Source organism: Gopherus flavomarginatus, chromosome 2 (assembly GCF_025201925.1).
Source record: "Gopherus flavomarginatus isolate rGopFla2 chromosome 2, rGopFla2.mat.asm, whole genome shotgun sequence".
Taxonomy (NCBI): Eukaryota; Metazoa; Chordata; order Testudines; family Testudinidae; genus Gopherus; species Gopherus flavomarginatus.
This window is the reverse complement of record NC_066618.1, coordinates 209,805,061-209,828,657: the sequence shown is the minus strand read 5'-3', so window position 1 is coordinate 209,828,657 and position 23,597 is coordinate 209,805,061. Positions and strand designations below refer to the sequence as shown.

Sequence of the window (23,597 nt, the reverse complement as noted above, 5' to 3'; positions counted from 1 at the left end):
AGCTGATCAGGCTTTGGCTTCAGCCCAGGGTGGTGGGGCTCAGGGCCTCGGGCTTCAGCCCCATGCGGTGGGGCTTCAGCTTTCTGCCCTGGGCCCCAGTGGGTCTGATGCTGACCCTGCTTGACGGACCCCCTGAAACTTACTTGTGGCCCCTCAGGGCTCCCGGACTCCTGGTTAAGAACCACTGGGCTACAACATGGTTTATGCTTTTTTTGTACAGTCTGGTCAATTTCCTTACCTAGTCTAGCAACTGGCATTTAAACATTATTCTACAAATTAACCCCATTCACACTGGCCTGCCAAACCTAGAAACTGATTTAAATGGAAATAAGAAGTTGGTAAGGGAGCTGAGTTTAAACATGGTTCTTTAATTCTGAAGCTCCATATAGATAAAGACCTTAAAATATACAAGAAGCAGATCATTCAGTCTGGAAGAAGGAAGATGCTGGCTGTGAGAGCTGGTAATTGTGATTAACAGACAATAGGCACTAGAGATCGGAGGCAGAGCCGGGGAGGGGAGGCATGCTCCTCACTGGCTGGTGTCCAAACAGCTAAATTCCATCCTGAATTTCAAAGGCAGAGTGGCTCTCCTTCACTGAGCACAGGTAATTTATTTTTTTACTTTCTTGCCAGCAGTTGATGGTGATAGCATAAGTAGTATTTAATTTACAGCCTCTCCCTCTTTACCCATCAACGGTAAACTTCAAAACAGATATCTGCTAAAACATAAATAACAGTAAGTCAGTGGCTGGGAGTCAAACTTTCTCCTTAGATGTGGAAAACTGGAAGATGAGGGAGTTGAGTCCTTTGATTCAATACATAGCTGGAACAATTGTCCCTAGTGAGAATTTCAGCAAGTATGGATCAGAAAATGATTCAAGTTAATGTTTAAAATCTTTCTGTTTAAACACTCTTACCATTAGTATTCCCTGCTGCCTGATTTTAACCTTCTCTTTGTATGATGTCTTGTATATAAACCCTATATTTATCAAGCTACATGACTTGGGTAATTTTGGCACAAACGGTTTGCCATCTACCAGAATGAGATGTTACCTAAAGTAAACTGTCAAAAGCTGAGCAGATGGTGGGAGTAGTTTTCACATCAAGGAGACCTTAGCCTGGCACACAAAAGCAGGTAGCTATAATTGAAGGTTCAGGAATATCCATTCGAGATCCAACTGTGCTGGAGAGGCGAGTGTGGATGGGACACTCATAAAAGGGACCGAGGTAAGAAGGCATAAGTGACAAGCACACTTGTTTAAATACAGATTATTGAAGCTACAGGGAACATTACATTACACTGTCATATGTTGAAATGATTGGGAATACCGGTGGTTTGAAATGCCATGAAGATCATCCAGTATTCCACCTTGGAGCTGGCATCTACATAATTATTGATTCAATACAGGATAACTGGATGAAATTCTATAGCCTGTGTTATACAGGAAGTCAGCCTAGATAATCTAATGTTCCCTTCTGGCCTTGAGGTCTATGAAAACATAAAATGGGAACCAAATGAAGCATAAAGTTCCCTCAATGATTTTTTTAATTGCTTTTGCTTTTCCTTTCTTACATTTATTTTCTTTGAGCCTGAGTTTGCAAAATCCAGAAGTACTAAGTCACCTACTTTTTTTTCCCCAGGTGAGTGAGCAGAAAACATAATTTCAAATGCAAAAAGTTATTTTTGTCATTGTAAAGAATAGAGATGAAAATTCATGCCCAAAAGCAGAAATGTCAAAAAGTAAACTTCTATCTAGTTTTGTTTCAGGAATGAAAATTTTCACACAGCTTCAGTAGTTGATAATGATTAGCTTTCTTCCTACTGTGTATGGCCTTTCAAAGTGATGGGCATGTTTCAGTTATGCAAACAACTCTTTTGTAAGCAAGCGAGTCCATTTTTTTCCAAGCCAAATTTTAAAGGGAATATTTCACATGAGCAGCTTCCATTTACCCATTTCTCCTGTATAAGCTATTTGAAAAATAAGCATTGTGGGAGCCTAATTGTTTGATTAAATACAATAGATGAAGACTGCCTTATGCCTGAACCGCCCTGTAGCCTAACTGTAAACATCTGCCTTTGTTTGGTCTTTGCACTGCTGTTGTTAGTGTAACAGTATTATTAGAATGTCTTTGCATATTAAAGACTTGGGTTAGATTCACAGTCCAATGGAAATTTATTTCTTGAAATTGTCTTAAGAATGGGACTTTGTTTTCTTGCTGAAAACAAGTAATTGAATTGCTTTGGCAGACGGGAGGAGGCTGGCACCCACTGAGGTGAATATTCAATACATTACTCATGGTTTGAGCTTGGTTATGGTGGGTGGGAAAACTGGTTCTGTAAAATCTGTAGGGAAATCAAGTGAATAAACAAGAATTGTTATCAGTAAAAGAGGCAGAGGGATTAGCAAAAGTAGCACAATACTTTAAGAAGCAAAATGCATTGCATAGATCAAAGATTGCTCTGGTAAACCTATACAGATCAGTGAAAATTGACAAATATTTCATCTGACAAATTTCTGTTAGTGGAATATCTGTAAACAGAATGCAATTTCCTCATATTTTTTCAAATGTAGTAGACAATTTTTTTTAATCTTTGGATTGGTCACAAACAGTTTGCTGCTAGCATTTGACACTTGATGTTCTAAAAGTCAAGTTGTATTGCTTAACTGAGGTTAGACAAAGACACTACATGGTATTCCTTCTGTTTCTCAGCCGAATGAGTGCATAAGCACTTCTGGCACAAATAGTCAAGCATAAATTTTAAATTTGGATTTTGTGATTACTCACATATACAAATTTCATATTCTCTGCACGCACTTTCTGTGACCAAACATGGCAGGAAATTTTTGCCACTCACATGTTTGCTGGAAGTGAACACTAAAGTAAAACTAAGGCAGAATCCTTTAAAAAATCTTTTTGAGTAACTTTTCATGAGAAATGTGTTCACCAAGTTCTAGTAGTAAAGGGTAACAATGAAAGTTGTTTTACACTTAGATTTTAGAATGGGCTAGTGAAAATTGCTTTACCTAGCTTTGCTATTTACTGTTTGCATATTAAATGTAAGCAGCTATATTAAACTAATTTATGGGTTGAAATTAAATCAACCAATTACAGGTATTTGCAAGTAAAATGTGTCACTTCATCCTTAATTCCTACTTTGTATCTACATGGGATCTTCTGTATGATCAGTGAGAGCTATGATATCTGGCCACATCAGGACAGAATTGCAGCCTTTATGCTGACTGTCCTTTTGTTTGTTTGTTTCAGATAGTCTCTTTGCATTCCTTTAAGGCAATTTTTGTAAATCCATTTGAGGGCTTTTCAGTAATATGACATTTACAATGTATCCCAACCATGTGCTAAAATTTTACACATCATTCTCTTTTCACACTGATATAGTATTCCATCTTCATGCATTGCATATTATTTGTACTGAACAAAAAGCCATAAAATAGAAAACGTACCCATCACTTTTCAAAACTGTGGGAAGCAGAATGACAAATTGGTACTAGATTACTGACAATATTCCTTCTCCCTAGGATTAGGGGTAGTAAGAATGGTGCACTTTGATACATAGTATTCTTTTGTTCTATGTAAAATATCACTATAGATTGACAGTATAATGGCCTGAAAGACCCATTATGATGTAAATCTTAATATCCAAAGTCTAAGTGAACTCATTAGGACTTTGTGTACTTTCCAAATAATGGTCCAGATTTTCAAAGGCTTTGGCTTACATGTTTTAATAAAATCTGGCATTCTTTGTGCAAGCAAATACACAAGTGGATAACTGCACAATTACCTATTTTGCACTATTAATGTGGTAAATGCACTAATTTTGGGGGTGCAATTTAGGCTGTAACCTTTGAGAATTTGTGTATCATATCCAAAATCAATGTGTAATGCATGAGAATTTTCAGTGAAATTTAGTTCATTGTTTACTTGCAACATTCAGGTTTCAAATGTAAGTTTGGCCATTTTGGAATGTATTTATTGTGAGGTCCAAGTACTAAAGGGACATAATACACATATGAAATGTTTATTGTTTAGCTTCCTCAGAGGAAGGGGGGGAAAGCTATCCACAAGCCTCATTTTGCCTCTGAATTGAAAAATGACTAAAACAAATAGTCTATGAAATGTGATACTCATAATTTTTGCATGTAGGCTGGTTTCTAATTCATAAGAATCAAATTGGATATGTTTAAAAAGCCTTCAAAAGCAGATTCAACAAAGGGGGGAAAACAGTCAGATGGTTTAATTTTAGTCAGGTGGTATTGATTGTGGTCCAGCAAAAAAGGATGAGGTGGATGGTCTTGAGGTGGCTTATAATCAGATACTAATTTCTGCAAACTTCTTCCTTTTGCGGAGTGTGATAAATGGGTAAAGCAAGTCGTCACAAAACCATAGGGCTTTGTCACATAGACGAGCTGACAAGAGGCAGGCCTTTGAGGGAGAAGCAGAGAGATTTTAGTGCAACGAGTAATATTTAGACAAAAACCTGGCTGTGTGAATGATATTTGTTTAAATGTCCTCTTGATGTAAGGGAATCAGCATGGATTAGCATCTTCTGGAGTGAAAACAGGTGAGAGGGGGTGTTCAGTGTCTCAGCAGCAGAGCACTGGAACTGGCCTGCAAAGGCAACAAGAACTGAAGCACATTGGAAAATGTAATCTGGGTTCACTGAAAATTTTAAATCATTGTCAAGGTGCAAATGTAGTGTGCTGTTCAGTGGTGCTGTGATGGAGTAATGCTAGATTGTAGTTCATGTTGTGTTGTGTTTGTGTGTTTTTATTTTAGTGAGTTTGTGTCCTTACATATATAAAATTAGTGTTATTCAGTAGATGTCTTATCTGGGACACCATGGTGAATGGAATTTGTGCCTAGTGGTTTCTGTCCCAGTTGTAGCAAATGCATTAATAAGAGGGAGAGATGATGGAAGTTAACAGAAAATCTTATGTCTATAATTGTCTCCCAGTGCGGTAGCAATGCTGCTTGCGAAAACAAATCCACAACAGTTATGTAGATGACATCTATAAATACCACAATACTGTAGTTTTATCAGGGGGCCTGATTTGCAAAGATGAACATGTAGAATTGCAGACACTGTACCATGTCTAAAATTGCATATACAAACAGACATAATTAGAAAAGAAAAATATTTTCATATTCATTATTCAAAGTACAATCACCAGGCATGATCTGATGGGGTGTTCAGCAGCCCCATTCCCCGCTAAAGTTAATCTGAGTTCTTGCTATTTATCAGAACTAAGCCCAATGTTTATAACATAAATAAAAAATATGAAGAAACTTTGAGTTTCAAAGTGATGAAAAGCTGTGCAATTCTTCATGTGTCTACTAAATTACATTAGAGCACATGCAATTTATTGCTTTAAAATTCATGCTCCATAATAAGGCAGAAGCAGGCTAATTGCGGGAGAAAAGATTTAAACCTTTTAAAGGTGCTTATAAAACTACATCACCTCTGACAGTGCATTCAGTCTTTCACCAGTAGTTCCAACTATTATTACATATTTCATACTCTCAAGGTTCCCACTCATGCTGCCATCTTATCGATAAATGGCGTAAGAGATTGGGATTTTATTCCTTGTCCCATTTTGCAGGCATGGTCTGCTCTTGGTGTATATGTAGCTATGTAACTCCCATTAACACTAGTGAAGAACAGAGCATCAACTCTTTCTAGCAAATTGCCATTTTTATTGATACATCAAATAAGTAAAGGCATTTTGGGAAAAAGACAAAATACAAGTGTAAGGATTTTCAGCTTCCAATTTCATTAACCACAAGACAAACGATATCTTTCTAACTCCCTAAATATGACATTACTGTAGAGAGAGTGATATAAAAATCAAATGTATTTTGAAATAATTACTTGCACATTGGTAGATAAATCCTGCTATTGCCATTTCCTAACCATATGGGAGGTTTTTTTTAATGATTATTATTGGTAATAAAAATTACCAGTAGAATAGTTGTTTTCACCAAGTAAAATTGCTGCTAGACTTCACATGGCTCTGGATAATCTCAAATTAATGAAGCAGGCAACATGCTTTTCTGAAATTGCACATGAACTGGCCTGATGCATTGATTTTCATAAATTGTATTCTAAAAGAATGCTAATTAGAATAACAGAGCAAGAACACAAAGATCACTAAAGAAAAACATCTTTCTCTTGCTGCATGGGGAAACTGATTTGTTATGACTCCTGCACATCAAGAAGAGATTAGTCTTCACAGAATTTTAAAGATTATATAACCAGCTCCTGAGTTTAAAAAAGAAAGAAAAAAAATCTGCCCTTGGATATGAATGCAGCTCCAATTGAAATCAGTGGTTTCCCACCTACTTCCAACACCAGAATTTGGGCTTACTTAGTGAAAATGTTTGTAGAAGTATTAATGCAGAAGAAAAATTAGACATGGTTTATAATATGATAACTTTACATTGGTCAGTTTCTGTATATGGGATAAGGGGTTGAAAATTAGAGCAGGGCTAAACTTTTTAGACCAACACTTTATTTGCTGAAAAATGCAGGTTTTGTTAAACCCAAATTCTTTGCAAATTTGACGTGAATTCACCTAATAGTTTCAAGACTTGACAAAATGGCTGGAGGAGAAGTAGGTGGTGGTGGTAGTGATAGTGCCCTTTTTATAACTTTTAGCTTTGTTGTCAGGGCACTACCTGGGATGTGAGAGACCCAGGACCAATCATCCTAAAGAAGAGATTTGAACCTGGGTTTCCTTCATCCCAGATGAGTGCTTTGACCACTGGGCTAAAGTTACAAGGAGTGTATCGCTATCTGCTCCTCCCCCCTCCCATTTTATGAATCTAGATCTTTAAAAATAATTGGAAAAGTCTGTTTGGGGTCAAACAAAACATGTTCCATTTGATTCTAAATAGATTTTTTTCAATTCACTGAAATTGTTCACAATTTTGGGATTCAGTTAGCCAAACTGAAATTTTTATTTCTATTTTTTTTCATAAGTGCCAGAGAACTGAAAAAATCAGTTTATTCCCCCAGCTCCATTAAAAATCACTCTTTTCGGGCATAGAACAGACATATGCACTAGTCAGTTATACAGCATAGTGCCAATTAAAGAAGGACTCAGTTGGCCCAGAGAGAGTGTGTATGGTAGCTTTAATTGGCTGATAAAAAGTTAGAATGCACCCTTTCAGGCCTCAAATAGTCCTGTTTCTGCTCTGGCAGGTAACTAAAAATGTTTCTTTTTGTATTGCAAAGTTGTCCATATCATCTTACTGTTACATGTGAGAAGGAAACTGAGTTTGACTGTCAGATCCATAACTGGGAATTAGCCAAGACCTAAATGTGTGGCAAAGACCCAAAATGAGAGAGACAAAAAGTGATTAGTGCAGGGAAGTAAACGCTCTGAGATTAATTTCTTTGGTGTAAATAATTAAGTCTGTGACCTTAGTTTCATGATTGAAATAATTGCTGTTAATAAAATTGAAGGAGACATCAAACTGGTATGGAACATAAGTAATTTTGAGACTGAGGGTTTGTCTACACTACCTGCTGGATCGGCAGGCAGCGATTGATCCAGAGGGGTAGATTTATTGAGTCTCTAATATAGACGCGATAAATCGACTGCTGAGAGCTCTCCCATCGACTCTGGTACTCCACCAGAACAAGAAGCATAAGCGCAGTCGACGGGAGAGAAGACACTGCAGTAAGTAGATCTAAGTATGTCGACTTCAGCTATGCTATTCACGTAGCTGAAGTTGCATATCTTACATCAACCCCGCACAGTAGTGTAGACAAGTCCTGAGTGAGTAATGTCACTAAAATGAGAGATATTTGAGAGGTCTGGTCAGATCCCAGAGTGAGTTTGCAAGACTGATATTTAGAATAAAGATTAAATACAATAAACAGGGATTCCACTACTTGATTTGTTTAGAGTCACTTTTCAAAGTAGGTTTCAGAGTAGCAGCCGTGTTAGTCTGTATCCGCAAAAAGAACAGGAGTACTTGTGGCACCTTAGAGACTAACAAATTTATTTCAGCATAAGCTTTTGTGGGCTACAAGTACTCCTGTTCTTTTTCAAAGTAGGAACGTTAGTAAAGTACAGCTGTAACTTGTGTAGAAGTCTGTCTCATATCTGAAGAAAGGGACCTTTTCAACCGGGAACATTATGTATTACATGTAATAAATGAGATCACATTATCTGATTTTTTTTTTTAAAAGGCACAGTATGGCTAATCTCTCTGCAAGGATGCTAAAAGTGACCTTTCATCACAGTGGATTGGATACACTACCTGATACTATAAATAGCTTATAAACAGGGTCTGATTCTGTAACCTTGTAGTAGTTCCAGTTACTTCAATGACACTGCTTATAAAAGGGCAGCAGGGTCAGGCCTGAAGGGAATATAAGACAAGTAACATTAAGATCCTATTTTTATATTTTATTAGGAAGCCATATAAGAAATCCTCACGCATATTTAAGGCATTGCTACATATGTGCACATCCTGCTTTGCTTATAACTGTATGTATAAGTGTAAGTCACAAAGATGTCTGTCCTACAGATTTTTTACACCATTAACACACACTTTCCACTAAATATGTCCCTTTGTCCTACTGATCAGCTCAGGGATGCCAGTGTTTTACCTGTGCAGAATATATCGATACAGGAGCTTCAGGCTCAACTTGAGCAGGAGACGAGACTTCACCAAGAGGAGAAAGAAAAGTTTACAGAGAGGATCATTCAGGTAATGGAAAACCCTCCACTAGTACAGACGTTTGGCCAGAGCCTGCACAATGAAATATTGTTTGTCAAAAACAAGGAAACCGTGTCTACATGTTACTACTATTCACTCCCAAAAGCATAAACTTTATTTATTTATTTTCACTCATCTGAGGAAATGACGAATCTAGAAGCTGGTTGAATGTAAATTGACCTATTTCTGTATGTTTGTGTCCCTGTATATCTTCTTGCTAGAGAATCAGCCAAAAAATCCCGCATGAGCTGCTATATTGGTGATCACATAAGAAGAAGTGGCTGCTTCTTCTGCATCCTTTCAGCTCTCCATGAGACAGTGGAACAGCACTTGCTTGAACTCCAGGAGCACAGTTGGATGTTGTAGGCCTGATTCTGATCTCACTTAGTGTAAATCAGATGCTCCCTGAATTCAGTGGAGTTACGCCAATATACAGGAGATGAAAATCAGGACCTCTTTATTTCTCAGTGCTTTGCTTGCCTGTCTTTTATTGCTCATGTTCAGTGTACATAACAGGAAATTGGCCATATTTGTCCCACCTTTTTGAAGACTTGGATTAATAGATCCTGGCTGTTTTTAACCAAATCTCCATTTCAGTTCAAAGGAACAAGGCTCTGTTAACCCAAGTTATATTCATTTACACATTCAAAAATGAAGCTTACAATAGTATATTGTTTCTGGCAACATTAAGTGGCAATGGACTAAAGTCTGCCCTCTGTATGCAACTCCATGTGCATGATTGGGAGTTATGGGACACTTTTGGCCTATAATATCTATTTTTGTTTTAAACTGCTTTTAAGGTCAATTATAAGCCTGGAAATTGTTTGGTGGGTAGATATTCCTGATTCAATCAAGAATTGATTTACCAGGATTTACTGTTGCTTAGAGTATTTATTAATATGCCAGTTTTACTCCAAAATCCCTCTAACAGAAGGGATGTTGTACGTGCTTTTTAGATAACTGATTTTGTTAACTTAGTGCTGTGTCTTTGCATTATGACAGGTCCAAAACTTTTTAAAAGGTTCATTATTTAGTAAAGTGCTTGTCATGGAATGGCAGGTCGCAAATAGGATTCTGAATATTTTAGGGGTAATTAGATGCATATTTTATTTCATTTCATTTCATTTTATTGGTAATAGGAAATATTGGTCTGATTTTCTGTCCACTTTCCTGAAGATGAACCTTCCAAGTGTTCTCTATAGCTATGAGGTGTTTGTTGCAGGATATATTCTGTATGGTTTAAGGCATTGTGGTGGCCAGTTTACTGTGGCTTTCATTTGTACTGGATTGGTAACTAACAAGAGAGGCAGTTATTTAATAGACTCATGATATGATGGGAAACAAAACAATATGAAACAGCATCTATAAACAATGGCTCTTCATTCCTTTTCTAAATGCCTTTCCCTCATTAGTAAGCATCCACATTCAGTTTAAAACAGAAATATATTGGCATTCATGTAGGAGTATGCGACTGCTGAAGGGTAATTTATGTAACTCTTATTGGTGCCAGGTCAATCCATTGTCTGCTTTTCACTTATACAATAAGAAGTTGCATTAAAGAGTGACTTTCCTGGCCAAAGTTTGGTGTCAAATAAATTGCAATAGGATTTATATTGCAAACTATGAGACTGTGAGCTATTCTTGGTGCTTACGGGGTTGGAACTCAGACTATGGAACTCAGTGTGCATCTGTGCTTCAGCCTTGTGCAGAAACTGTAGGAGTTTGCCATGAGACAGCTCAAACAGCCCTTTAAGTATGAATCCTCAGTGCTAATGTAAAAAGGCCAAGACTTGTGTTTGATACCAACTATAAAAGACAAAGGAACTCTGTTTCTAGAGAGTGGGATGAAGACATATTCTTAACAAAAGGAGTGACTGTGCAGGGAGGGGAGGAAAATTAAAATTGTTGCGTGTTGTAGGGATTATTATACTCTCGTTTTATAGGAGTAGGTGGAAATTCAGTCATTAAATGAATTTTGTATGAAGCAGTTGTAAGGTCAGGGCCGTGCAGGGAACATATTGAAAAGATGCAATGAAGAGAGGAAGGAAAGTATGTAGGACATAAACGTGTTTTATGTAGCAGCATTGTTGTTATGCATCTTTAAAGTGAATTAACTGTACATTCCCTCAGCAGGTTGTTTGCATATGGTTAATTAATTGAGGGCTGCAAGCTGTGGTCTTCTGATTCCTCAAATGTCAGGACTCTTGCCAAATTAAGTAGCTGATATTGATTAAAATTAGAGATTTCAGTTTGTCTCATCCATCAGCAGCACCTTATTGATACTGTGTGTGTTGTTCCATCAAAGCTGGAGGAGGAGCATCTGCAGACCTTGCGGAGGAAAGATTTGGAGGTGCAGAGCTTGACTTTGCAGAATAAACTGGAGGAGAAGACGTGGGGTCAGGAGAAGAGTTTGATGCAGCAAGAACTCAGGCATTTCAAGCAGAATACCTTCCTCCTGTATGTGAAACTCAAGTGGCTGCTGAAACACTGGCAGCAAGGCAAGCAAATAGAAGAGGAAGGGGAGGACATACTGGAGGTAATAGGCCCATCTTATTCAGTGGAGTGAAACTGCAAGGATGAGTGGAGTTGCTAGTTCTGACATGAGCAAAATGAATATTCAGATATCCCTGTTTTGCATGCACAACTCAACTCAACCAACTATGAAGTCACACCAGCCCTCCATAATAGTGAGTTTAAAAGGGACTGAAATGGAATTTAAAGTTAAAGTTACTGGCCTTTGTAAAATAGTTTTGTAAAGAGGGATAACCCATATGACATCTCTGAATTACTGCTCTCTCATCTTTAAAACAAAACCCACAACTAGCACCAATATATGGAGCAATAAGTGTATGGAGGAATAAGTGGGCTAATGGATTAAAATCTGTTTGGATGGTTTGAGTGATGTTGCTTTTTCATGTTTATGTGCAGTGTGCTCCTCAAAAAGCCTTCTGGAATACAGATGAAGAGGTGCTCTATTGTCATACTGGCAGTAGAGTCACACACTTCTTGTGGGAATTCAGCAGTGATTCATCCATGTTGATTCCTTTTCCCCACACAAACATATCACCATCAGCACTCACATCACCATTCTGGTGTTCCTCCATAGAGCACTTAATAATTTAGACCAAGATTTTCAGAAGTAACTAGTGATTTTGGGTGGCCATTTTGAGACACCTTAAAAGGTGTTTAATTTTCAGACAGTAAGCACCACTCTGAAAGAAGGCACCCAGAATCACCTACACATGTTGGGAAATCTTGGCCTTATTACATAAAATGACTGGGAGAGAGGCATTTTCTCAATCTGCTGCTCTAGCCAAAATTCCTGGGGAGGGCAGAATTATCCTTCAAATTCATGTAATTCCAAAACCATCTCTAAGTAATTGTTTCATGTATTGCTAATATTTATGTACCTCCTGTCCATGGTGCCTTTTCTTTCAGCATTTCCTGGTCTACAGTTGCTGCAGGTGTTTGTGCTACCAAATTAGGCAGAATGAATAATCTTCAAAACAAGAGTGACCATTTATAAATGCTGAAATACTATTCTGCTTTTGCGTAAACTAAATCCACACCTAATAGCAAAACATCTTTTCTATGGCTTCAGTGATTTCAGTGTGCTGGGTTGCTTTCATGTTATTCATGTAATAACATTCTCACTGTTGTACAGAATGTGATTTAATAAATTGCAACACACAAGGAGATCCCTTTTCTCCAATCTTCAGTAGATTTTTTTTTGTCACTGTACACTTAAGACAGGAACAGTGTTTGTAGAGTTCATTGTCTTGCCATTTTAGATTGAACACCTCGATGCCCTACCAGAATTTGGCATTCAGTCAGAACAAAAGGGAGATGACCCAGAACGAGATGAGGAGGATGACCTTGTGTTTGCACTGATGGATTATTCCCAACATTCCACATCAGAGAGCACTGAGCATGGACCACAGCTGCAGACTGCAGAACTATTGCAGCATCAAAAGCAGGTACCACACTGGAAGGGAGTTACACATCATACCTTGGGAATTAATACTCTAGATTTTTTTAGTGGCATCCATTTTGTTTTGCTGCTGTTCTATTTTATCTTAGTACCTAGAATTGTACACAACTTCAATCCTAGCCACACAGCAACTTTAATGGGTTTCATCCATTATATCTATATTTAATAGGGAGTCATGTGATTACTACTGTCCTCTTAACAGATGCTAGGAGTGAAAAATTCCATTTCCTCTTGTGGCTGCTTGCCCAGAAAAATATATCAATATCTGATGGCTTGCAGAATTTACATACTCATCTTTCCTGAGCATTTTACCATCTAGCCATTAGAAAGGAGAGATGTTTTTTATTTCATTTAAATATTTTAAGAATCTGGCACATGTATTTAATGTCTTCTGTAAAAATGAAGGAAAAGTAATGCCAAAGTTCTGTTACATCATTGGACATAATTTTTAAATGGCTAAAGGCAAATCCTATCCAGTGCTTCCAGCGATCTCCTGTGCCATGCCTACCTTGGGGTTGGACAAGGCAAATGTGAAGAATTTAATCTACAATAAATGGAATCAACTCAGCAGTTAGGGTTTAGGTTGGGAATATATTTTTAAATGGCTCAAAGGCTAAGTATAGAATATTACTAAACAGAGTAAAAACTTAATACAAAAAAATATACTATTAGCAGTTAGAAGTGTTCCAGTAGGAGAGTAAAACAAAATGCAGTAAATTATTCCTTTTAACTTCCATCTTCTGTACACAAATGTTGCTCTAATTTAACTCTGACCCTTGAGTTATGTGCATTATGATTAGGACTTCGATTTAGTCACGGAGGTCTCAGAAGTCACAGAATCAGTGACTTTCAGCGACCTCTGTGACTTCAGCCTGTGGTGGTCAGGAGCTGCAGGGTACCCCACCACCCACTGGAGCAGAAAGCTGTGGGGTACCCCGGCCACCTCTGGTAGCCCCTGGAGCTCCCAGCAGCTGTGGACGATGGGGGTGCCCCCAGCTTTCTGCTGCTGCTGGCAGCGGAAGAACCCCCCAGCTCCCTGCTGCTGGGAGAAGCGCAGCAGTGGAATCCCAAGCTCCCAGCTGCCTGGGGCAATGGGGGACCCCCCCAGCTCCCAGTGGGCAGTAGTGGGGAACCCCCAGTTCCCTACCACCAGAGCAGCTCAGGAACCCCGAGCTCCCAGTTGCTAGTGGTGGCAGGGAACCCCCAAGCTCCCGGCCGCTCTGGGCTGCCAGGGGTGGTAGGCTGCTGCAGAGGATCCTAAGCTCCTGGCCCCTGCAGTTGACAGGGAACTCCCTGAGCTCCCAGCCCCTGCGGGCAGGGGGGATGCCCAGAGCTGCAGGCGGCTGGGGTACTCCGCAGCCTCCAGCTGCTCAAGGCAGTTCCTACTCCCTGCAGCTGCCCCATTTGAGGTAGTGTGAGGATCCTCAGATCCCCATTTTGTCAGGGATATTTTTTGTAAAAGTTAGGGACAGTTCCCATCTCGGAAAAGTCCTCAGTCTAGTCCCTTCCTCCAAGGGCAAACTGAAGTCTGGCTTAGCCACTCTCATCACTGGGAAGTGGGGTGGAAGAGGAGGGTGCCCCAACCCACCCCGCCCCACCGCACCCGCTACTCTGGTCCCCAACCCAGGGTCCCTCTAGTGCAGAGTTGGGCAAACTTTTCGGTCCAACGACCACATCTTGGTATGGAAATTGTATGGCAGACCATGAATGCTCACAAAATTGGAGGTTGGGATATATGAGGGGTGAGGGCTCCGGCTGAGGGGGCAGATTTTGGGGTGGGGCCAGAAATGAGGAGTTCAGGGTGCAGGAGGGGGATCTGGGCTGGGACAGGGGGTTGGGGTGTGGGGCAGGGGGTTAGGGCTCTGGCTGGGGGTGCGGGCTCTGGGGTGGGGCTGGGGATCTAGGAGAGTGCTCTGGGCTGGGACCGAGGGGTTCGGAGGGCAGGAAAGGGATCAGGGCTGGGGCAGGAGGTTGGGGCACAGGAGGAGGTCAAGAGTGTAGGCTCCGGGCAACATTGACCTCAAGCAGCTCCCGGAAGCAGTGGCATGTCCACTTTCCGGCTCCTACATGGAGGCTCGGCCAGGTGGTTCTGCGTGCTGCCCCATCCAAAGGTGCTGCCCTTGCAGTTCCCACTGGCTGCAGTTGCCAGCCAATGAGAGCTGCGGGGCAGTGCTTGGGGCAGGAGCAGTGTATGCAGGGCCAGCTCTTCCCTCTTGGAGGGAAGGACCTGCCGCCAAAGTGCCACCGAAGAATGAAGCAGCGGCGGTAGAGCTGCCATGGAAGTGCCACCGATCGCTGCTGCTTTTTTTTTTTCCCACTTGGGGCAGCAAAAATGCTGGATCGGTCCCTGAGTGTATGGAGCCCCCTGCCTGCCCCATGTGTAGGAGCCGTATGGGGTCATGCCAGAGCCTTTGTCCAGTAGATGTTTTCATGTAAAATTTGCTACCGAGATTTTATTCATTTGGTTAACCTGGCACTCACATGTCTGACTTGGGAAGGGTTTAGTATTAATAATCTTGTTGGAGGTCAGAAGTTGCCCTTTCTGGGAATGTAGCTCACCAGTCCCTTATGTATCACTATGGTCTCCTCCCGAGAATGAGGCTGAGGCAGGGCACTGAGGAGATGCTTATAAACATATCATATAACTGCGTTCATCTTGTAGACTAAATTAGTCAACGAATGAGTAAAATAAATATAAACCAGTACCATCTCAATAAGCCTCAGCCATATATTAGCTTTTCAAGTACAACCTAGACAGCAATCTCTCCAATGAAGAATATATGAATAAAATATGTCCTCTCTGAAAGAATCATTGCTCTGAGATTAATATCATTTAAATTGGCAACAGCGGTAAGTCGTATGCATATAATTCATTTTTGTAAGTGTTACGTGCTCTTCTAATTCAGCATTTCCAGCAATCTCACTTAAGGAAATGACTCATAGTAACAAATCATGTCTCAGTACCCCTGCTGATAGAAGCAGATATTTCTAATGAACACTGCCTGGGGCTCCAGTGGATGTGTGAGGATGAAACAAGTTTTCTACCTTCTAACCAGGAAATACGTATTGTGTGACTACTGCAAGAATAGTAAGTTTGCTAAATATCACTTATTTCAAGAGCTATACTGCATTTCATTGTATATTATACTGTATGGTATATACCACACTCCTCAATTTCCAAGCACTCTGTATTTGACAGATACATTGAGGGTTAAAATAGTCTACTGCTATTGGGCTTCCAGCTAATTATTAGTGGCAAGAAAGGGTCATATTACTCTCTAATACGAAAAAGAGATACCTTGTTGCAGGTTAATTCTGATCCTGTAGCCAATTTAGGGCTCTGTAAGAGCCATATTCTATTCTCAGATACACTATTATATGTTTGGCTGAAAATGTCAATTTTGCTGCAAAAGTAGGGCACGAGACTGCATGCCCGCTATACTTAGAACTCCCACTAAATTCCATGAGCTTGCAGGATCTGGCCCTGACTCGATACACATTACAGAATTTCCAGTATAAACCTCAGTTTATAAATTATTCCAGATTTTAAAAATACTTCATTAATACATATTTATTAGTGATAACAAAACTGGAGCAAAGAAAGTGTCACCCCACTTTCCCTAATGGAATCCCAGTACCAAAAGTGAGTTCCATGGAAGCTCTGAGAGATGTCTGGACACAATATTTGAAATAGACCTTGGCCACTCATAGCTGCTAAAAGCCACTGAGGAGCACATAGCTCATTAGTGGTTGATTTCATCAACATCTTCTCAAAGAAGTTAGCCTGCAAACCTCCCTGAACATGCAATTCTTCTTTGAGTGATTGCTCATGTATTCCACAGTAGGTGTGCATGTTTGCCACATGCACCGGTTCCAGAAGCTTTTCCCCTAGCAGTACCAGTAGGGGAGCACTCCTAATTACCCCTGGAGTGGCGTCTCCATGGCACGATATAAGGGGCACTGCGCACTCCTTGCCCCCCCCCCCAAGTTTCTTTTTGCTGCCAGTGAAGGTGCTCCGGAACTGCTCTGCTCCAGCTTTGCTGTAGCTCGTCCCCAGAACTGCTTGTTCGTTTAGTGTGTGGTATCTGTAGTTAGTTAGTTGATTAGTTTTAGTTAAGTTTAGCTAGAGCGCCCGGGCTGGGGCATGCCCCAGGCCCGGGGTTTTAAGCCGTGCAGCACTTATAGGTGACATATGCCAGTAAGTGATCAGCATGCAGACTGTTTACACTGTTTGGGGGAAATCCATTTCAACTATCGCTGTGAGATTTGCAAGTCGTTTAAGCTTTGGACCAAGAAAGAAAGGGACATTAGGCTCCGGGCTATTCTGATGGAGACGGCACTGACCCCAGATCCAGCGTGCCGCTCCGAGTCGGCCCCGAGTGACCCTGCAGTGTCGGTGCTCAGCGACCCTTCAGCGCCATCAACTATTGGCACCGCTCCTCATCCACGGGGAATGCCAAGAAGGCTAGGAAGAGACCTTCTTCGCTGCGGCACCAGAGTAAACCTGGGGCAGAGATTACACCCATTTTGGGCAGCCTTCAATCCCCTATCAGCCTCTAGGCCTCCGACTCAAGTCGAGCAGAGTAGCCCAGCCCATTCGGATCAGGCCTCCCCGGATATCCGGATGCTCTCCACAATGGAGGCCCTGCAGGTGGCCTGGGATGTCATGTCCATGCCGGTATCAGGAGCACTGCCAATGTTGGCCCCACACTCCAGAGGCAAACCGTTGCTGGGATCTCCACAGTCGCCCTCGACTCGGTACTGGTCTCAGTCGAGGGAACGTTCCTGACACTGTTCGCTGCCCAGCGACCGTTCCATGCAAAGTCCACGTGGGTCGCTGTCGACTCCCACCAGGTTGTCTGGTTGGGTTCCATCTGACCAAGACTCCCGGCACCGTTCCGCCTCGAGGGGACCGAGGCAGACGACGGCAAAGGTCCTCCTCTTGGAGGGGCTATCTCAGTCAGTTACAACATGAATGCCGACGCCATTCCTGTTCATCATCCCACTCCAGGACCCCACCATGGCATGCCCCTGCAGCCCCGGGCATCGATCACTGGCATCTCAATGTCATGGGTCCACCTGCCTGAGCCAATTGCAGAGCAGCTGTTACCAACGGTACCAGTCTTTCACGTCAGGATCGCAGTCCTGTGGTTGGCACTGCGCAGAGTGGCCTTGCCTCTCCATGAAGGGATGGCAGAAATTTCAAACGCCCTGTGGCAAACCCCAGCCTCATTGGCTTTAAGAAAGTGGAACGCAAGTATTTTGTGCCCACCAAGGGACATGAATACTTGTACACCTGCCCTGCTCCCAACTCCCTGGTGGTCAAGTTGGGAACGGCAGGGCCAACCAGCTCCTACCCCAAAAAATAAAGATTCAAGGAGGCTGGATTCATGTGGAAGGAAAATTTATTCATCTTCAAGCATCCAGTTATGGGTGGTGAACCACCAGGCTCTCTTGGGCTGGTATGAGTTCAGTCTCTGGGGCTCCCTGCACAAGTTCGAGGACTCCCTCGAGGAGCGCTGCAGGAAGGAGTTCAAGGCACTGGTGGAGGAGGGTACAGCGGCTGCCAGGGCAACATGGCAGGCAGCTTCAGATGTAGGGGACACAGCCGTGCAGTCCATGGCCTCCGCGGTGTCCATGAGAAGGGCGTCATGGCTCCTGCTCTCTGGGCTGTCCAGCGAGGCGCAGACCTCCCTGCAGGATGTCCCATTTGATGGCAAAGCTCTGTTTGCGGAACAAACAGATACAAAGCTGCATGGCCTGAAGGACTCCCGCATGACACACCAGACTCTGGGTCTCTATGTTCCGGCTCCAGCTAAACCTGAGTTCAAGCCGCAGCAGACTCCCGCCCTGGCCACCCACTCAAAATACGAGACCGCTTATAAGAAGTCACAGGACTATAAGAAGCGCCCTCAAAGACAGTCTCGACCTGCCCCTCAGCCTGGGTCCTCCAAGGGCAAGCAGGAGGGGAAAAGGCAGTTTTGACGGGACGCCCGGGGCACCCTGCCAGTTCTCCTCAGGGAGCCAGCCTCAGTAAAGTGTCCCTTCTCCAATCATTGTGTGCTTTCCTCCCAGAGTGATCGCAGCTGACCTCGGACCGATGGGTCCTCAACACCATCTCCTGGGGCTACACCCTCCAGTTTACTTCCACTCCACCCAACCACCCTCCGCCCCCATCCTTCCTGGGGGACCCCTCTCATGAGGGTCTGCTTGAGCAGGAAGTGGGGTGGCTCCTGGACCTCGGAGCAGTGGAAGCAGTACCGGGGGAGTTCAAATGCAAGTGGTACTACTCCCGTTATTTCCTTATCCCGAACGCCAAAGGGGAACTCAGGCCCATCTTGGACCTGCGAGGTTTGAACCAGTACATACTGAAACTCAAGTTCTGCATGGTCTCCTTGGCCTCCATTATCCCCTCCCTGGATCCCGGGAACTGGTATGCTGCCCTCAATCTGCAGGACGTGTACTTCCACATTCATATATTCAAGGGGCACAGACACTTCCTCTGTTTCATGGTGGGGCAGGAACACTACCAACTTACGGTCCTCCCATTTGGCCTGTCCACTGCCCCCAGGGTATTCACGAAATGTATGTTGGTGGTAGTGGCCTACCTCAGGCGCCAGGAAGTCCAGATCTTCCCCTATCTGGATGACTGGTTGGTCAAGGGCAGCTCTTGGTCGCAGGTGTGGGATCATGTGGTGCTCCATCTATCCACATGCACCACTTTGGACCTGTGGATAAACAACACCAAGTCCACATTGGTCCCGGTACAACACATTGTGTTTATTGGGGCGGTCCTGGACAGCTTGTCGGCCAGAGCCTCCCTCCCACTGGACAGGTTCAAGACCCTGAAGGGGCTCATCAACATGGTCACAAGGTTTCTGGTGACAACAGCCAGAGCGTGCCTCCTGCTCTTGGGTCACATGTCGGCCTGCACATATGTGGTCCGTCACTCCAGACTCAGGATGAGGCCACTCCAGGGATCTCTGGGGCACTCCCCTATGGGTACTGCTAGGGGAAAAACTTCTGGCACTGGTGCATGTGGCGAGCACACACACCTATTGTGGAATAGACACAAGCAACACATCTCAAAAAACACCAGTTACGGAAAAGGTAACTGTCTTTTATCCAGTCAGGCCTCAAGAAACCAACACTTGACCCTAAAGATCCTGTTTTAGAGCTGTCAGCCACATAGCTGTAGGATACCTGTTCCACAGAGTCTGCCCTGGGAACAGACACCCCCCAATTCTGGGACCCTAGAGGGAAGTACTTCCTCTCCAAAGACACTCTCACTATTCTGTACCATAGAATCGCAGAAATGTTGGGCTAGAAGGGACCTTGAGAAGTTATCATGTCTAGCCCCCTGTTCTGTGGCAGGACCAGGTAACCTGAACCATCCCTGAGTGGTGTTTGTTCAGCCTGTTTTTAAAAACCTCTAGTGATGGGGATTCCACAGCCTTCCTAGGAAACATATTCCAGATCTTAACTATCCTTCTAGCTAGAAAGTTTTTCCTAATATCTAACCTATATCTTTCTTGCTACCTAAGAAGCCCATTACTACTTGCCCCACCTTCAGTGGACATGGAGAACAGTTGACCATTATCCTCTTTATACCAGCTCTTAATATATTTGAAGACTGTTATCTGGTTCCCGCTCAGTTTTCTTTTCTCAAGATTATACATGCCCAGTTTTTTTAACCTTTCCTCATCGGTCAGGTTTTCTAAACCATTTTATCATTTTTGTTGCTCCCCTCTGGACTCTCTCCAATTTGTTCACATCTTTCCTAAAGTATGGTGCCCAGAATTGGACACAGGACTCCAGCTGAGGCCTCACCAGTGCTGAGCACAGCAGGATAATTATCTTTCGTGTCTTTCATATGACACCTTGTCATAAACAGATAGCTAAGGGTTAATGTCTCTTTCACCTGAAGCACCTGACCAGAGGACCAATCAGGAAACTGGATTTTTTCAACTTTGGGTGGAGGGAATTGAGTGTCTAAGTCTTTTGTCTGCCTGCCTGCTTTCTCTAAGCTTTGGAGAAGTAGTTCTACTTTCTAATTTTCTGTTTCTAAGTGTAAGGACAAAGAGATCAGATAGTAAGTTCTATGGTTTCTTTTCTTTGGTATTTGCATGAATATAAGTGCTGGAGTGCTTTGATTTGTATTCTTTTTGAATAAGGCTGTTTATTCAATATTCTTTTAAGCAATTGACCCTGTGTTGTATCATCTTAATACAGAGAGAACATTTGTATGTATTTTTCTTTCTTTTTATATAAAGCTTTCTTTTAAGACCTGTTGGAGTTTTTCTTTACCTCAGGGAAATTGAGTCTGTACTCACCAGGGAATTGGTGGGAGGAAGAAATCAAGGGGAGATCTGTGTGTTGGATTGCTAGCCTGACTTTGCATTCCCTCTGGGGGAATAGGAAAGTACTTTTTGTTTCCAGGATTGGGAACAGAGAGGGGGAGTCTCTCTGTGTAGTTTCACAGAACTTGTGTCTGTGTATCTCTCCAGGAGCACCTGGAGGGGGGAAGGGAAAAAGGATTATTTCCCTTTGTTGTGAGACTCAAGGGATTTGGGTCTTGGGGTCCCCAGGGAAGGTTTTTCAGAGGGACCAGAGTGCCCCAAAACACTCTAATTTTTTGGGTGGTGGCAGCAGGTACCAGGTCCAAGCTGGTAACTAAGCTTGGAGGTTTTCATGCTAACCCCCATATTTTGGACGCTAAGGTCCAAATCTGGGACTAAGGTTATGATACACCTCTATTAATGCATGTCAGAATTATATTCACTTTTTTCACAGGTGTATCACATTGTTGACTCATATTCAGTTTGTGGTCACTATGATTCCCAGATCACTTTCAGCAGTACTATCGCCTAGCCAGTTATTCCCCATTTTCTAGTTTTGTATTTTATTTTTACTTCCAAAGTGAACTTTGCACTTACCTTTATTGAATTTCTTCTTCAATACTGATCAATTCTCCCAGTCCTTGCAACCCTTCTGACTTAGTGTCATCTTCAGATTTTAAAAGTGTACTCTCCACTCTTTTTTATCCAAATCATTAATGAAAATATTCAATAATACCGGACTCAGGAATGACCTCTGTGGGACTAGATATGCCGTCCCCTTTTGCAGAGAACCATTGATAACTACTCTTTGAGTACAGTCTTTCAACCAGTTGTGCACCAACCTTATAGTAATTCCATTTAGACCACATTTCCCTAGTTTGCTTATAAGAATATCATGTGGACATGTGTCAGAAGCCCTACTGACATTAAAATATATCACATCTGCTGTTTGCCCCCATCCACTAGATCAGTAAACCTGTCAAAGACGGAAATGAGGTTGGTTGGCATAATTTGTTCTTGGCAAATTCATGCTGACTATTCCTTATAATCTGTTATCCTCCAGATGCTGATGAATTGATGTAGATTGTTTAATAATTTGTTCCACGTGTCTATCCAGATATTAAAGTTAGGCTGACTGATCTATAATTCCCTAGGTCCTCTTTGTTCCCCTTTCTCCAGTTTTCTGGGACCTTGCCTATCTTCTAGGAGTTCTCAGACATAATTTATAGCGGTTCCAAGATTTCCTTAAGTAACCTAGGATGAATTTAATCAGTCCCTGCTGACTTGAATACATTTAACTTGTTTAACTATTCTTTAAGCTGTTTTTTCTCCTGCTTTGGCTTGTGTTCCTTCCTCCTTATTAATATTAATTGTGTTGAGTATCTGGTCACCATTAGCCTTTTTAGTGAAGACGGAAGCAAAACTGACATTAAACATATCAGTCTTTTTGCTGTCATCAGTTATAAGCTCTCCTTCCCCACTAAGTAGAAGACCTACACTTTCCTTCATCTTTCTCTTGCTTCTAATGCATTTATAGAACCTCTTCTAATAGCATTTTATGTCCCTTGCTAGGTATAACTCATTTTGTGCCTTAGCCTTTCTGATTTTGTTCCTACATGCTTGTGATGTTCCTTTGTACTCTTCCTTAGCAATTTGTCCATTCTGCTCCTTTTTGTAGGATTTCTTTTTGAATTGTAGGTCATTAAAGTGCTCCTGGGGGAGCCATATTGGCCTCTTACTATTCTTCCCATCTTTCCTTTGCATTGGTATAGTTTGCAGTTGTCCTTTAATATTGTCTTCATGAGAAACTTCCAGCTCTGGATATAGGGCAGTGTATATATGTGTGGCTGGTGGGATTAGAGCCACAGCTCCAGCTCCTGTGGAGGGAACATAGCTCAGTAGCAAGTGCTGTGGGTAGGAGGGGGGGGGTCTCCTCTCAAGATTGCATTTCCTTGCTGTGGTTGGAGTTTCAGGCTGGACAGTGCAGAGATGACGGGGGTCTGGATTTGAACCAGGCAGGTTTCACACTTCCTATTAAGAGGGAGTTCCTGTAATAATGTGTGTGGCTGAGAGAAGTAAGTCTGGAAAGGGATTTACTGTAACTCTGAGTAACTTGTATTCATGTTTAATGGGTTATGGGTTGGCTGGGTTTATCTCCTGCTGCTGCAGACTCCCTCACCCCTCTCTCAAAAGAGGAATTGCATGGAGGAAAATTCGTAACACCGAGTCCATAATTTCGAAGAGTGCCCTCTAGTTGTAGGTGCTCTGTTTTTGATACCTATCTTGAGACGTGTTGGACACTCAAAAATTGAGGCACCCCAAATCAATAGCTTCTTTTAAGAATGATAGCCTTAACCATTAAAATGCTGGTTAATCTCCAAGTGAACATCACCTTAGGGATTGGCCATTTTCTTAATGTTTGTGGGAGAAAGGAGTGCTGGAGAGGAGGGAGGAGTTGGTTCTTGGTGCTGGGAGACCAGGTAGATAGAGACTCTTGAGAAGAACAATCCTTTCTG

The 23,597-nt window shown here is 42.3% G+C and overlaps 1 protein-coding gene across 1 annotated transcript in view; it reads left to right on the top strand.

Annotated features, from left to right (window-relative positions):
- Positions 1–23,597, top strand: part of MTCL1 (microtubule crosslinking factor 1) — a 200,038-nt gene that overhangs the window by 134,081 nt on the left and 42,360 nt on the right. The window contains 3 exon segments of the mRNA XM_050942093.1: positions 8,620–8,742; positions 11,057–11,287; positions 12,543–12,728. Of these exon segments, the coding sequence (XP_050798050.1) occupies positions 8,620–8,742; positions 11,057–11,287; positions 12,543–12,728 (540 nt within the window).